This window comes from Salmo salar, chromosome ssa13, assembly GCF_905237065.1.
Source record: "Salmo salar chromosome ssa13, Ssal_v3.1, whole genome shotgun sequence".
In the NCBI taxonomy this organism is placed as follows: domain Eukaryota; kingdom Metazoa; phylum Chordata; class Actinopteri; order Salmoniformes; family Salmonidae; genus Salmo; species Salmo salar.
In genome coordinates this window covers 12,406,901-12,423,375 of record NC_059454.1, presented here as the reverse complement: position 1 = coordinate 12,423,375, position 16,475 = coordinate 12,406,901, and the positions used below count along the sequence as shown (strand labels likewise).

The following is a 16,475-nucleotide window of genomic DNA, read 5'->3' as shown; positions in this document are numbered from 1 at the left end:
TCCAGTCTACAGCCATTGTAAAGAGTGTGATCCAGTCTACAGCCATTGTGAAGAGTGTGATCCAGTCTACAGCCATTGTGAAGAGTGTGATCCAGTCTACAGCCATTGTAAAGAGTGTGATCCAGTCTACAGCCATTGTGAAGAGTGTGATCCAGTCTACAGCCATTGTAAAGAGTGTGATCCAGTCTACAGCCATTGTAAAGAGTGTGATCCGGTCTACAGCCATTGTGAAGAGTGTGATCCAGTCTACAGCCATTGTAAAGAGTGTGATCCAGTCTACAGCCATTGTAAAGAGTGTGATCCAGTCTACAGCCATTGTGAAGAGTGTGATCCAGTCTACAGTCATTGTGAAGAGTATGATCCAGTCTACAGTCATTGTAAAGAATGTGATCCAGTCTACAGTCATTGTAAAGAGTGTGATCCAGTCTACAGTCATTGTAAAGAGTGTGATCCAGTCTACAGTCATTGTGAAGAGTGTGATCCAGTCTACAGTCGTTGTATAGAGTGTGATCCAGTCTACAGCCATTTTAAAGAGTGTGATCCAGTCTACAGCCATTGTAAAGAGTGTGATCCAGTCTACAGTCATTGTAAAGAGTGTGATCCAGTCTACAGTCATTGTGAAGAGTGTGATCCAGTCTACAGTCATTGTGAAGGGTGTGATCCAGTCTACAGTCATTGTAAAGAGTGTGATCCAGTCTACAGTCATTGTAAAGAGTGTGATCCAGTCTACAGTCATTGTAAAGAGTGTGATCCAGTCTACAGTCATTGTAAAGAGTGTGATCCAGTCTACAGCCATTGTGAAGAGTGTGATCCAGTCTACAGTCATTGTAAAGAGTGTGATCCAGTCTACAGTCATTGTGAAGAGTGTGATCCAGTCTACAGTCATTGTAAAGAGTGTGATCTAGTCTACAACCATTGTAAAGAGTGTGATCCAGTCTACAGCCATTGTAAGGAGTGTGATCCAGTCTACAGTCATTGTAAAGAGTCTGATCTAGTCTACAGCCATTGTGAAGAGTGTGATCCAGTCTCTGGCCATTGTAAAGAGTGGAGTGTGATCCAGTCTACAGCCATTGTAAAGAGTGTGATCCAGTCTACAGCCATTGTAAAGAGTGTGATCCAGTCTACAGCCATTGTAAAGAGTGTGATCCAGTCTACAGCCATTGTGAAGGGTGTGATCCAGTCTACAGCCATTGTGAAGAGTGTGATCCAGTCTACAGTCATTGTATGCCTGGTGCCCTCCTTGTGTGCTCCCTCTGCCCTGGCATCCTGTCTGACATCTGACTCGCTGTGTGTATTGTTGGTTGCTTTGCTAATTGGTTCTGCCTGAGACACCAATCACAGAGCAGTACAGAACAGCAGGGGGAGCTAGGGTCCAGTGAACCAGTCAGATCCGGGCTGGGCCCGTTGGAACTCTTTGTTACACACAAGTTCCTTCCTAGGGAAGTTTCTTCACATGTGTAGGTTGGTTGACCAGAGAATAGCCTGGGTACAGACTGTACTAGGCAGTCATCAGTAGGCATGGTGGAAAAAGATGGGAAGGTTTATGCTGGCAAGTCTCCACAGTGATAGTTGACAGTGTGAGAGAATGAGTGTGCTGCAGGACAAACACACAACAGGTAACACCTTGTAAAGAGGACTGTGGCGGCAGGACTAGTGTTTCTCAGTAACACCTTGGAAAGAGGACGGTGGCGGCAGGATTAGTGTTTCTCAGTAACACCTTGTAAAGAGGACTGTGGCGGCAGGATTAGTGTTTCTCAGTAACACCTTGTAAAGAGGACTATGGCGGCAGGATTAGTGTTTCTCAGTAACACCTTGTAAAGAGGACTGAAGTGGCAGGATTAGTGTTTCTCAGTAACACCTTGGAAAGAGGACTATGGTGGCAGGACTAGTGTTTCTCAGTAACACCTTGTAAAGAGGACTGTGGCGGCAGGATTAGTGTTTCTCAGTAACACCTTGTAAAGAGGACTGTGTCGGCAGGATTAGTGTTTCTCAGTAACACCTTGGAAAGAGGACTATGGTGGCAGGACTAGTGTTTCTCAGTAACACCTTGTAAAGAGGACTGAAGCGGCAGGATTAGTGTTTCTCAGTAACACCTTGTAAAGAGGACTATGGTGGCAGGACTAGTGTTTCTCAGTAACACCTTGTAAAGAGGACTGTGGCGGCATGATTAGTGTTTCTCAGTAACACTTTGTAAAGAGGACTGTGTCGGCAGGATTAGTGTTTCTCAGTAACACTTTCGAAAGAGGACTGTGGCGGTAGGATTAGTGTTTCTCAGTAACACTTTGTAAAGAGGACTGTGGCGGCAGGATTAGTGTTTCTCAGTAACACCTTGTAAAGAGGACTGTGGCGGCATGATTAATGTTTCTCAGTAACACTTTGTAAAGAGGACTGTGGCGGCAGGATTAGTGTTTCTCAGTAACACCTTGTAAAGAGGACTGTGGCGGCAGGATTAGTGTTTCTCAGTAACACCTTGGAAAGAGGACTGTGGCGGCAGGATTAGTGTTTCTCAGTAACACCTTGTAAAGAGGACTGAAGCGGCAGGATTAGTGTTTCTCAGTAACACCTTGTAAAGAGGACTATGGTGGCAGGACTAGTGTTTCTCAGTAACACCTTGTAAAGAGGACTGTGGCGGCATGATTAGTGTTTCTCAGTAACACTTTGTAAAGAGGACCGTGTCGGCAGGATTAGTGTTTCTCAGTAACACTTTGGAAAGAGGACTGTGGCGGCAGGATTAGTGTTTCTCAGTAACACTTTGTAAAGAGGACTGTGGCGGCAGGATTAGTGTTTCTCAGTAACACCTTGTAAAGAGGACTGTGGCAGCATGATTAGTGTTTCTCAGTAACACTTTGTAAAGAGGACTGTGGCGGCAGGATTAGTGTTTCTCAGTAACACCTTGTAAAGAGGACTGTGTCGGCAGGATTAGTGTTTCTCAGTAACACCTTGGAAAGAGGACTGTCGGCAGGATTAGTGTTTCTCAGAGCAAAGTTAAAGGAAAAGAGCACAACATGTTTACTGTTGACAGCAAACATTGTAGATAACCTGTAATGAAAGTACATGTTCTCATAACAATCAATCTAAAACAAACCCAATTAACCTACAGTAACTTTCTCTCCCTTAGACTGGTTGTTGTCACGGTTTCTCAATGTCAACACGCTATCTATCGACCTTATCTGGAGAATGTTCTCTCACACCCAGAATTAAGCTACAGTACACTGGCTTCTATTCCTGTATCATATAATAACAGGGGGAAATCCAACACATTTTAAGAATGTCATAAATCCTTAGTTGGTTAGTAAATATTGCTAGAGTAGAGGGGTTGATAATATAATATGAGTCACTGTTAGATTTATACCTGGGATTATTCCAGAGACCACACACATACTGACATACAGGTTGGTACACACACACACACACACACACACACACACACACACACACACACACACACACACACACACACACACACACACACACACACACACACACACACACAGACACAGACACAGACACACACACACTCCTGTGGTCTGTTAAGTAGGCAGCAGGTTAGGGTTGGGGATAGGGTTGGGGGGTTGGTTCTGTCAGGGTTAGGGTTGGGGTTGGGGTTGGTTCTATCAGGGTTGGGGTTGGGGTTGGGGTTAGGGTTGGTTCTATCAGGGTTGGGGTTGGGGTTGGTTCTATCAGGGTTGGGGTTAGGGTTGGGGTTGGGGTTAGGGTTGGTTCTATCAGGGTTAGGGTTGGGGTTGGTTCTATCAGGGTTAGGGTTGGGGTTAGGGTTGGTTCTATCAGGGTTGGGGTTAGGTTGGGGTTGGTTCTATCAGGGTTGGGGTTAGGGTTGGGGTTGGTTCTATCAGGGTTGGGGTTAGGGTTGGGGTTGGTTCTATCAGGGTTGGGGTTAGGGTTGGTTCTATCAGGGTTAGGGTTGGGGTTGGTTCTATCAGGGTTGGGGTTAGGGTTGTTCTATCAGGGGTTGGGGTTAGGGTTGGTCTATCAGGGTTGGGGTTGGGGTTAGGGTCGGTCTATCAGGGTTGGGGTTGGGGTTAGGGTTGGTCTATCAGGGTTAGGGTTGGGGTTGGGGTTGGTTCTATCAGGGTTGGGGATAGGGTTGGGGGGTTGGTTCTATCAGGGTTGGGGTTGGGGTTGGTTCTATCAGGGTTAGGGTTGGGGTTAGGGTTGGTTCTATCAGGGTTGGGGTTGGGTTGGGGTTAGGGTTGGGGTTAGGGTTGGGGTTAGTCTATCAGGGTTAGGGTTGGTCTATCAGGGTTGGGGTTGGGGTTAGGGTTGGTCTATCAGGGTTGGGGTTGGGTTGGGGTTAGGGTTGGGGTTAGGGTTGGGGTTAGTCTATCAGGGTTAGGGTTGGTCTATCAGGGTTAGGGTTGGGGTTGGGTTGGGGTTGGGGTTAGGGTTGGGGTTAGTCTATCAGGGTTAGGGTTGGGGTTAGTCTATCAGGGTTAGGGTTGGGGTTGGGTTGGGGTTAGGGTTGGGGTTAGGTTTAGGTTTAGGGTTAGGGTTGGGGTTCGGTTTAGGTTTAGGTTTAGGGTTGGGGTTAGTCTATCAGGGTTGGGGTTAGGGTTAGGGTTGGGGTTAGTCTATCAGGGTTGGGGTTAGGGTTGGGGTTAGATTTAGGATTGAGGTTTGGGTTGGGGTTGGACTTTCAGGGTTAGGGTTGGGGTTAGGGTTGGGTTTAGGGTTAGGGTTAGGGTTAGGATTGGTTCTATCAGTAGTACCTCCTGTGGTGTGGCAGGGTGACTGTATACAGCTGTTCAGTAGGCAGCAGGTTGCCACAGCGGGAGCTAGAGGATAGCAGCAGGGAGGTGACAGTCACTATGGCCTCCCAGTCCTCTGTCGACTACACACACACACACACACACACACACACACACAACAGGCAGTGTTTTAAAGGGTGTTAAAGGCATTGGTTTCACACTGTTATCACATGTCCAACTCTCCGGCAGAGACAGCGAGGAGAGTGACAACATTTACATTTCTGTGATCGTCAATGTGTTACAAACACAGACTTATTTAAGGGTCTTCCAAAGTGTAATACCGTCCGTGGGGTTTGCCTGGTTTTACAGTAGTAGTACAATGCGCGGGGAGACATGGAGGACTGGAGGGAGTGAAGCGTACTGTACCTCTGGCTCATAGCGGATCATGATGTCATAGTCCATGGCATGGGGGATGTTGTCTATGGTGAAGACCAGTCCAGCTCCGTCTTTGACCTGGGCAAAACCAGGTCCAGTCCAAGTGATCATGTGACCCTGGGATCGCTCCCTGTGGACACTCCTCACATCAGGCTGAAACACACACAGAGGAAGACCCATGAGCACGACACACTAAAAACAAACACACTAAACATACTAAAAACACGTCACAGACACACTAAACACGTCAGACACACTAAACACGTCAGACGCACTAAACACACGAGACGCACTAAAACACTAAAAACACATCACAGACACACAAAACACACTAAACACACTAAACATACTAAACACATCACATACACACACCCACAACCCACCCCACAGCCCGCCCCATAGCCTACAGTACAACCTACCCCATTTTTATTTTATTTAACCTTTATTTAACTAGGCAAGTCAGTTAAGAACAAATTCTTATTTACAATGACGGCCTACGAACAGTTAACTGCCTTGTTCAGGGGCAGAATGACAGATTTGAACCTTTTGGTTACTGGCCCAATGCTCTAACCACTAGGCTACCTGCTGCCCCAAAGCCTACAGCCCACCCCATTTCCTACAGCCCATAGCCCACCCCACAACCCACAGCCCACAGCCTACAGCCCACATCCCACCCCAAAGCACACCCCATAGCCCACAGCACACAGCCTACAGCCCATCCCAAAGCCCACAGCAAACCCCATAGCCCACAGCCCACCCCACAGCCCAGCCCAAAGCACACCCCATAGCCCACAGCACAGCCTACAGCCCACCCCATAGCCTACAGCCCACAGCCCACCCAGAAAGCCTACAGCCCACAGCCTACAGCCCACAGCCTACAGCCCACTCCATAGCCTACAGCCCAGCCTACAGCCCACAGCCCACAACCGTGGTTCAAGGCAACGGAAGACAGAGGGAACCATAGATGTCAGTAACATATTTGTTCATAGAAATATAATGAATAGATTAGAATATTATAGAATTATATGAATACATTCTATTTCTATGTATTTATTTCTATGGAGGGAAGGAACAGATAGTGTGTTACTGTTTGCTGCAGCTGGCGGATGCGTCTCAGTGCTGCCCTCTGCTGCTGGGCGTTGGCGATACGTTGATGTCGCCTGTGTCTCCTCAGCTGGTTGTTGAGGTGCTCCACACAGTCGACCTCAGCCTGGGGCCTGGCCTTGCCCTGGGGAGAGGTGGAGGAGAGGACTAGGTCAACTGATTTGCTGACTGCCGACTAATAGGCGAAGTGTTCCCTTCCTTGCTTGGAGTAGAACAACTGCACGTGTTCGTTGACTGGGCTGAAAGTGAGGAAATCACACGAACACATTCAGAGAGAGAGAGAGAGAGAGAGAGAGAGAGAGAGAGAGAGAGAGAGAGAGAGCGACAGAGAGAGAGAGAGAGAGAGAGCGACAGAGAGAGAGAGAGACAGAGAGACACACACACACACACGCTGGTCTGACCAATCGGATTCCACGCTTCAAGATTGCTTCGATCACGTGGACTGGGATATGTTCCGGGTAGCCTCAGACAATAACATCAACGTATACGCTGACTCGGTGAGTAAGTTAATTAGGAAGTGCATTGGAGATGTTGTACCCACTGGGACTATTAAAACTGTCAATAACCAGAAACCGTGGATTGATGGCAGCATTCACGCAAGCTGAAAGCGCGAACTACCGCATTTAATCATGGCAAGGTGACTGGAAACATGACCGAACACAAACAGTGCAGTTATTCCCTCCGCAAGGCAATCAAACAAGCAAAGCTTCAGTATAGAGACAAAGTAGAGTCAAAATGCAAAGGCTCAAACACGAGACGTATGTGGCAGGGTCTACAGCTAATCACGGATTACAAAAAGAAAACCAGCCCCGTCGTGGACATCGACGTCTTGCTCACAAACAAATTAAACAACTTCTTTGCGCGCTTTGAGGACAATACAGTGCCACAGACACGGCCCGCTACCAAAGACTGTGGACTCTCCTTCTCCGTGGCCGACGTGAGTTAAACATTTAAACGTGTTAACCCTCGCAAGGCTGCCGGCCCAGATGGCATCCTTACCGCGTCCTCAGAGCATGCGAAGACCAGCTGGCTTGTGTGTTTACGGACATATTCAATCAATCTCTATCCCAGTCTGTTGTCCCAACATTCTTCAAGATTGCCACCATTTTTCCCTTGAAAGCTAAGGTAACTGAACTAAATGACTACCGCCCCGTAGCACTCACTTCTGTCATCATGAAATGCTTCGAGAGACTAGTCAAGGATTGTATCACCTCCACCCTACCTGATACCCTAGACCCACTTCAATTTGCTTACCGCAGTAGGTCCACAGACAATGCAATCGCCATCATACTGCACACTGCCCTATCCCATCTGGACAAGAGGAATACCTATGTAAGAATGCTGTTCATTGACTACAGCTCAGCATTCAACACCATAGCACCCTCCAAGCTCATCATTAAGCTTGAGACCCTGGGTCTCAACCCCGCCCTGTGCAACTGGGTCCTGGACTTTCTGACGGTCCGCCCCCAGGTGGTGAAGGTAGGAAAACAACATCTCCACCCCACTGATCCTCAACACTGGGGCCCCACAAGGGTGCGTTCTCAGCCCTCTCCTGTACTCCCTGTTCACCATGCCATGCACGCTTCCAACTCAATCATCAAGTTCGCAGACGACACTACAATGGTAGGCTTGCCTACCAGCAACAACGAGACAGCCTACAGGGAGGAGGTGAGGGCCCTCGGAGTGTGGTGTCAGGAAAATAACCTCTCACTCAACGTCAACAAAACAAAGGAAATGATCGTGGACTTCAGGAAACAGCCGAGGGAGAACCTCCCTATCCACATCGACGGGACAGTAGTGGAGAAGGTGGAAAGGTTTAAGTTCCTCGGTGTACAAATCACGGACAAACTGAAATGGTCCACCCACACAGACAGTGTGGTGAAGAAGGCGCCTCTTCAACCTCAGGAGGCTGAAGAAATTTGGCTTGTCACCTAAAACACACAAACTTTTACAGATGCACAATCGAGAGCATCCTGTCGGGCTGCTTGTATGGCAACTGCACCGCCCTCAACCGCAAGGCTCTCCAGGAAGGCCAAAAAGATAATCAAGGACAACAACCACCCAAGCCACTGCCTGTTCACCCTGCTATCATCCAGAAGGTGAGGTCAGTACAGATGCATCAAAGCTGGGACCGAGAGACTGAAAAACAGCTTCTATCTCAAGGCCATCAGACTGTTAAACAGCCATCCCTAACATAGGGAGGCTGCTGCCAACATACTGACTCAAATCACTGGTCATAAATCACTGGTCACCAATAAATGGATTTAATAATGGTTTCACTAGTCACTTTAAATAATGGCACTTTAATAATGTTTACATATCCTACATTACTCATCTCATATGTATATACTGTATTTTATACCATCTATTGCATATTGCCTATGCCGCACGGCCATCGCCCATCAATATATTTATATGTACATATTCTTATTCCATCCCTTTACATTGTGTGTACAAGGTAGTCGTTGTGAATTTGTTAGATTACTTGTTAGATATTACTCCAGGAAATGAGGAAGTAGAATCAGTGTTGTTAGCTTGAGAGACAGAGAGGGGAAAGTGGTGCTAGATACAATTATGATTGATATCATTATGATTATCATTGATATGATTAGGATTAGGATTGATATGATTAGGATTAGGATTGATATCATTATGATCTTGATTGATATGATTAGGATTAGGATTGATATCATTATGATCATGAATGATATAATTAGGATTAGGATTGATATCATTATGATCATGATTGATATGATTAGCATCGGGATTGATATCATTATGATCATGAATGATATGATTAGAATTAGGATGGATATCATCATGATCATGAATGATATGATTAGGATTAGGATTGATACCATCATGATCATGAATGATATGATGAGGATTATGATTGATATCATTATGATCATGATTGATATGATTAGAATTAAAACTGATGTCATTATGATCATGAGTGATATGATTATGATCGATTGCACCACCTGACCACCACATAACCCTTGACACCATAGTATCAGAAATCAAGTTTTCAAACGTGCAACATTTTGAAAGTGACAACACATTAACCTTTGACCCCAGCTACAGCATGACCCACCATCCCAGCTGACCCTGTAATGTTTTCACACAACACAGCCCAACAACCCTCTTATGCACGTCTCATGCGTTCACATTTCTTTTTAATGTGGCCTTGTGTAGAGGATGTTGAAGAGATAGGAGGTAATGTAACAAAGGGCTGCTGCCGTTGTCTCCGTGTCTGTTGTTGTGTCCGTGTCCGTTCTGTTCTGTTCTGTTCTGTTCTAGCACCATGCATGCAGCAGGTAAACTGATTGAGTAATCTTACTTTCAAATGGGTTGGGGGACAGAGAGGAGTGTAAACCTCTTTACCTGGGTTGGGGGACAGAGAGGAGTGTAAACCCCTTTACCTGGGTTGGGGGACAGAGAGGAGTGTTAACCTCAGTACCTGGGTTGGGGGACAGAGAGGAGTGTTAACCTCTTTACCTGGGTTGGAGGACAGAGAGGAGTGTTAACCCCTTTACCTGGGTTGGAGGACAGAGAGGAGTGTTAACCCCTTTACCTGGTTGGGGACAGGACCCTCTACCTGGGTTAGGGGACAGAGAGGAGCGTAAACCCCTTTACCTGGGTTGGGGGACAGAGAGGAGTGTAAACCTCTTTACCTGGGTTGGAGGACAGAGAGGAGTGTTAACCCCTTTACCTGTGTTAGGGGACAGAGAGGAGTGTAAACCTCTTTACCTGGGTTAGGGGACAGAGAGGAGTGTTAACCCCTTTACCTGGGTTAGGGGACAGAGAGGAGTGTTAACCCCTTTACCTGGGTTAGGGGACAGAGAGGAGTGTAAACCCCTTTACCTGGGTTGGGGGACAGTTAACCCCTTTACCTGGGTTAGGGGACAGAGAGGAGTGTTAACCCCTTTACCTGGGTTGGGGGACAGATAAGAGTGTAAACCCCTTTACCTGGGTTGGGGGCAGAGGAACCCTACCTGGGTTGGGGGACAGAGAGGAGTGTAAACCCCTTTACCTGGGTTGGGGGACAGAGAGGAGTGTTAACCCCTTTACCTGGGTTAGAGGACAGAGAGGAGTGTTAACCTCAGTACCTGGGTTGGGGGACAGAGAGGAGTGTAAACCCCTTTACCTGGGTTGGGGGACAGAGAGGAGTGTAAACCCCTTTACCTGGGTTGGGGGACAGAGAGGAGTGTTAACCCCTTTACCTGGGTTGGGGGACAGAGAGGAGTGTAAACCCCTTTACCTGGGTTGGGGGACAGAGAGGAGTGTAAACCCCTTTACCTGGGTTGGGGGACAGAGAGGAGTGTAAACCCCTTTACCTGGGTTGGGGGACAGTTAACCCCTTTACCTGGGTTAGGGGACAGAGAGGAGTGTAAACCCCTTTACCTGGGTTAGGGGGACAGAGAGGAGTGTTAACCTCTTTACCTGGGTTAGGGGACAGAGAGGAGTGTTAACCTCTTTACCTGGGTTAGGGGACAGAGAGGAGTGTTAACCTCTTTACCTGGGTTGGAGGACAGAGAGGAGTGTTAACCTCTTTACCTGGGTTGGGGGACAGAGAGGAGTGTAAACCTCTTTACATCTGAGAGCCTCTCTCTCTCTCTCTCTCTCTCTCTCTCTCTCTCTCTCTCTCTCTCTCTCTCTCTCTCTCTCTCTCTCTCTCTCTCTCTCTCTCTCGAGCTGTGGCTCTGCCCACACAGAGCCACATTCTCCTGGTCTGCTACCCATCTCTACAGATAAACCCAGTCTAACACCACAACAGGACCCAGGTACAGATAAACCCAGTCTAACACCACAACAGGACCCAGGTACAGATAAACCCAGTCAAACACCACAACAGGACCCAGGTACAGATAAACCCAGTCAAACACCACAGGACCCAGGTACAGATAAACCCAGTCTAAACACAACAGGACCCAGGTACAGATAAACCCAGTCTAACACCACAACAGGACCCAGGTACAGAGAAAGGCCTCAGATACAGTTCTACACAGAGAATAAGCAGACATACAGTTTCAAATCCACTGAGAATGACCTTGAATGGGAAGGAATACAGTGAAATGACCTGAAGTTATCAACCTGTGTCCCAGATCAAACATGGAAAAGTTTAGTCTGAAACCAAACATCTCTTAAATAAAGAATGGCACAGTCGTATAGTATATCAGTGAAAGGTGCTTACTCAGACACATTATTTAAAGCACAGGAGATAACAGAAAGACCTTTCACAGTCCTGAACTATCAGCAGAGAAAGATTAAACATCTTCTAAGGATTCTAGATTCATCAATGTGGCAGGTGGGAGCTGTGATCAGAAAACACTGGTATACTTGTTAAGACTAAATTCACACTAGACTATACTGACATGTCATCTACAGTATGAACAGTGCCCTAGTGGACAGCTGTTTGTACTGTGTATGCTCAGTACTGTGTATGCTCACCGGTAGGTTTTGGTCACTAGGTGAGTGGCCAACGGCGTCCTCTGCCTCGTATTTGTAGTAGTCCAGCGGGGCACAGAAGTATCCAGGCTCCACGTCAGAACACTGTCGACCAGTCAGGTTCCTCCGACAGTCACACTGGCCATTTTCAACCATACACCTGCATATACACAGACACACACACACACACACACACACACAGACGTCATAGTATCGCTCGTTCTGCCCCTGAACAAGGCAGTTAACACATTGTTCCTAGACCATCATTGAAAATAAGAATTTGTTCTTAACCGACTTGCCTAGTTAAATAAAGGTAAAATAAAAAATATTTTAAAAATGATAATAATAATTTACAACTCATGAGTCAACAAACAGTTAAGAAATGTAGACATGTGCAGTATGATCATTTGATTTAATGTAACACCTAATAATAAAGAACAGTTTCCTGTTCAGTGCCATTAATCAAACACACATACAAGAGATAAACAATTCTCCTGCAACGTCAGGCATACCTGTTGCTGTAGGCTCCACCAAAGTCACAGTCACATGCTCTGCAGCCTGCTAGGTCATTACTGAGGCCCCAGTACTCTGGCTAAGGGGGACAGGACACCCACACACAACATCATGACCACAGCCTCAGAACTTCCAATACAATAATTGCGAGATGAGGCATCTGAAAGGACTAGTGTATAACATAGGACAAACGCTGTGGACAACATCTGAAAGGACTAGTGTATAACATAGGACAAACGGTGTGTGAGAAGGTCTATAAAGAGCACAGGGCCAGTCTTACCAGACACTGGTTGCAGTAGCGGCCTGTGATATATCTCTTACAGGAGCAGTTCCCACTTATCTGATCACATGGTGCTGCCAGCATTATAATCCCACGAGGGTCACAGTTACACGCTGAGGGTAACAAACACACACACACACACACACACGTTTTACACTGTCTGCTACAACACACACACATTGTTTACACCAGGGGTGTCAAACAAATTTTGCCCTGGGGGCCGCATTCAGTCTTCAACGAGATCCGGAGGGCCACACTGAAAATGTTTTATATCATTTTTGGAATTGAATTTTCTGTGCTCCCTGACTGTCTAGAGTTCATTTCAGTGATTATTAGTGAGCTGGACCCAGTCAATAAACTGTATGAATGTAGTGATTATTAGTGAGCTGGACCCAGTCAATAAACGGTATGAATGTAGTGATTATTAGTGAGCTGGACCCAGTCAATAAACTGTATGAATGTAGTGATTATTAGTGAGCTGGACCCAGTCAATAAACTGTATGAATGTAGTGATTATTAGTGAGCTGGACCCAGTCAATAAACTGTATGAATGTAGTGATTATTAGTGAGCTGGACCCAGTCAATAAACTGTATGAATGTAGTGATTATTAGTGAGCTGGACCCAGTCAATAAACTGTATGAATGTAGTGATTATTAGTGAGCTGGACCCAGTCAATAAACTGTATGAATGTAGTGATTATTAGTGAGCTGGACCCAGTCAATAAACTGTATGAATGTAGTGATTATTAGTGAGCTGGACCCAGTCAATAAACTGTATGAATGAAGATCCATGATTTATACACAGTTTAGATTTGGTTTTAATCATTTTAAAGTATGTTGAATTCTTCAAGACTGTGTCCTTCAAGACTGTTGGAAAGCATTCCAGGTGAAGCTGGTTAAGAGAATGCCTAAAGTGTGCAAAGCTGTCATCAAGGCAAAGGGTGGCTACTTTGAATAATGTAAAATATAAAATATATTTTGATTTCTTTAACACTTTTTTGGTTACTACATGATTCAATATGTCTTCAATATTATTCTACAATGTAGAAAATAGTACAAATAAAGAAAACCCTGGAATGAGTAGGTGTGTCCAAACTTTTGACTGGTAGTGTATAAAAAACACAAACACACAAGCGCGCACACACACACTTACGTTGGCATCCCTGTGGGTCGTTCTGGCTCAGACCATAGTATCCCTCCTTGCAATAGTCACAGCGGGTGCCCTTCACGTTCAGCTTACAGCGGCACTGCCCCGCGATCATACTCATGTCCTGGTCTGTGTGGCTGTCACACACACCTCCCGCCATGGAACCCACAGGATCACAGTCGCACGCTGGAGACAGAGAGATAGATCAAGAGGGTGAATAGGAAGATGAGAGGCCAAGATGGGTGTAGAGTGAGTATTCCATCTACACTGTTTAACCAACAACACACGATAGCGGTATCCATAGAAGTATGCAGACAGCAGAACAAATCAAATCAAATCAAATGTATTTATAAAGCCCTTCTTACATCAGCTGATATCTCAAAGTGCTGTACAGAAACCCAGCCTAAAACCCCAAACAGCAAGCAATGCAGGTGTAGAAGCACGGTGACTAGGAAAAACTCCCTAGAAAGGCCAGAACCTAGGAAGAAACCTAGAGAGGAACCAGGCTATGAGGGGTGGCCAGTCCTCTTCTGGCTGTGCCGGGTGGAGATTATAACAGCACATGGACAAGATGTTCAAATGTTAATAGATGACCAGCATGGTCAGATAATAATAGAACACTACACAGATGTATTTTATTCCAGACCCCCTCTACTCACCACTACAGACTCCTGGATCTCTGATGTATTTTATTCCAGACCCCCTCTACTCACCACTACAGACTCCTGGGTCTCTGATGTATTTTATTCCAGACCCCCTCTACTCACCACTACAGACTCATGGGTCTCTGATGTATTTCATTCCAGACCCCCTCTACTCACCACTACAGACTCCTGGATCTCTGATGTATTTTATTCCAGACCCCCTCTACTCACCACTACAGACTCCTGGATCTCTGATGTATTTTATTCCAGACCCCCTCTACTCACCACTACAGACTCCTGGATCTCTGATGTATTTTATTACAGACCCCCTCTACTCACCACTACAGACTCCTGGGTCTCTGATGTATTTTATTCCAGACCCCCTCTACTCACCACTACAGACTCCTGGATCTCTGATGTATTTTATTCCAGACCCCCTCTACTCATCACTACAGACTCCTGGGTCTCTGATGTATTTTATTCCAGACCCCCTCTACACACCACTACAGACTCCTGGATCTCTGATGTATTTTATTCCAGACCCCCTCTACTCATCACTACAGACTCCTGGGTCTCTGATGTATTTTATTCCAGACCCCCTCTACTCACCACTACAGACTCCTGGATCTCTGATGTATTTTATTCCAGACCCCCTCTACTCACCATTACAGACTCCTGGGTCTCTGATGTATTTTATTCCAGACCCCCTCTACTCACCATTACAGACTCCTGGATCTCTGATGTATTTTATTCCAGACCCCCTCTACTCACCACTACAGACTCCTGGGTCTCTGATGTATTTTATTCCAGACCCCCTCTACTCACCACTACAGACTCCTGGATCTCTGATGTATTTTATTCCAGACCCCCTCTACTCACCACTACAGACTCCTGGATCTCTGATGTATTTTATTCCAGACCCCCTCTACTCACCACTACAGACTCCTGGATCTCTGATGTATTTTATTCCAGACCCCCTCTACTCACCACTACAGACTCCTGGATCTCTGATGTATTTTATTCCAGACCCCCTCTACTCACCACTACAGACTCCTGGATCTCTGATGTATTTTATTCCAGACCCCCTCTACTCACCACTACAGACTCCTGGGTCTCTGATGTATTTTATTCCAGACCCCCTCTACTCACCACTACAGACTCCTGGATCTCTGATGTATTTTATTCCAGACCCCCTCTACTCACCACTACAGACTCCTGGATCTCTGATGTATTTTATTCCAGACCCCCCTCTACTCACCACTACAGACTCCTGGATCTCTGATGTATTTTATTCCAGACCCCCTCTACTCACCACTACAGACTCCTGGGTCTCTGATGTATTTTATTCCAGACCCCCTCTACTCACCACTACAGACTCCTGGATCTCTGATGTATTTTATTCCAGACCCCCTCTACTCACCACTACAGACTCCTGGATCTCTGATGTATTTTATTCCAGACCCCCTCTACTCACCACTACAGACTCCTGGATCTCTGATGTATTTTATTCCAGACCCCCTCTACTCACCACTACAGACTCCTGGATCTCTGATGTATTTTATTCCAGACCCCTCTACTCACCACTACAGACTCCTGGGTCTCTGATGTATTTTATTCCAGACCCCCTCTACTCACCACTACAGACTCCTGGATCTCTGATGTATTTTATTCCAGACCCCCTCTACTCACCACTACAGACTCCTGGGTCTCTGATGTATTTTATTCCAGACCCCCTCTACTCACCACTACAGACTCCTGGATCTCTGATGTATTTTATTCCAGACGCCCTCTACTCACCACTACAGACTCCTGGATCTCTGATGTATTTTATTCCAGACCCCCTCTACTCACCACTACAGACTCCTGGGTCTCTGATGTATTTTATTCCAGACCCCCTCTACTCACCACTACAGACTCCTGGATCTCTGATGTATTTTATTCCAGACCCCCTCTACTAACCACTACAGACTCCTGGATCTCTGATGTATTTTATTCCAGACCCCCTCTACCTACCACTACAGACTCCTGGATCTCTGATGTATTTTTTTCCAGACCCCCTCTACTCACCACTACAGACTCCTGGATCTCTGATGTATTTTATTCCAGACCCCCTCTACTCACCACTACAGACTCCTGGATCTCTGATGTATTTTATTCCAGACCCCCTCTACTCACCACTACAGACTCCTGGATCT

At 46.3% G+C, this 16,475-nt stretch overlaps 1 protein-coding gene across 2 annotated transcripts in view; it reads right to left on the bottom strand.

Annotated features, from left to right (window-relative positions):
- Positions 1–16,475, bottom strand: part of LOC106566484 (laminin subunit beta-1) — an 85,611-nt gene that overhangs the window by 20,156 nt on the left and 48,980 nt on the right. For both annotated transcript variants that reach the window (XM_045692942.1, XM_045692941.1), the window contains exons 11-17: positions 13,643–13,822; positions 12,490–12,602; positions 12,209–12,288; positions 11,700–11,856; positions 6,229–6,369; positions 5,133–5,294; positions 4,728–4,849 (exon numbers count right to left, since the gene is read on the bottom strand). In XM_045692942.1, the coding sequence (XP_045548898.1) occupies positions 4,728–4,849; positions 5,133–5,294; positions 6,229–6,369; positions 11,700–11,856; positions 12,209–12,288; positions 12,490–12,602; positions 13,643–13,822 (955 nt within the window). The remainder of the gene's footprint in view (positions 1–4,727; positions 4,850–5,132; positions 5,295–6,228; positions 6,370–11,699; positions 11,857–12,208; positions 12,289–12,489; positions 12,603–13,642; positions 13,823–16,475) is intronic.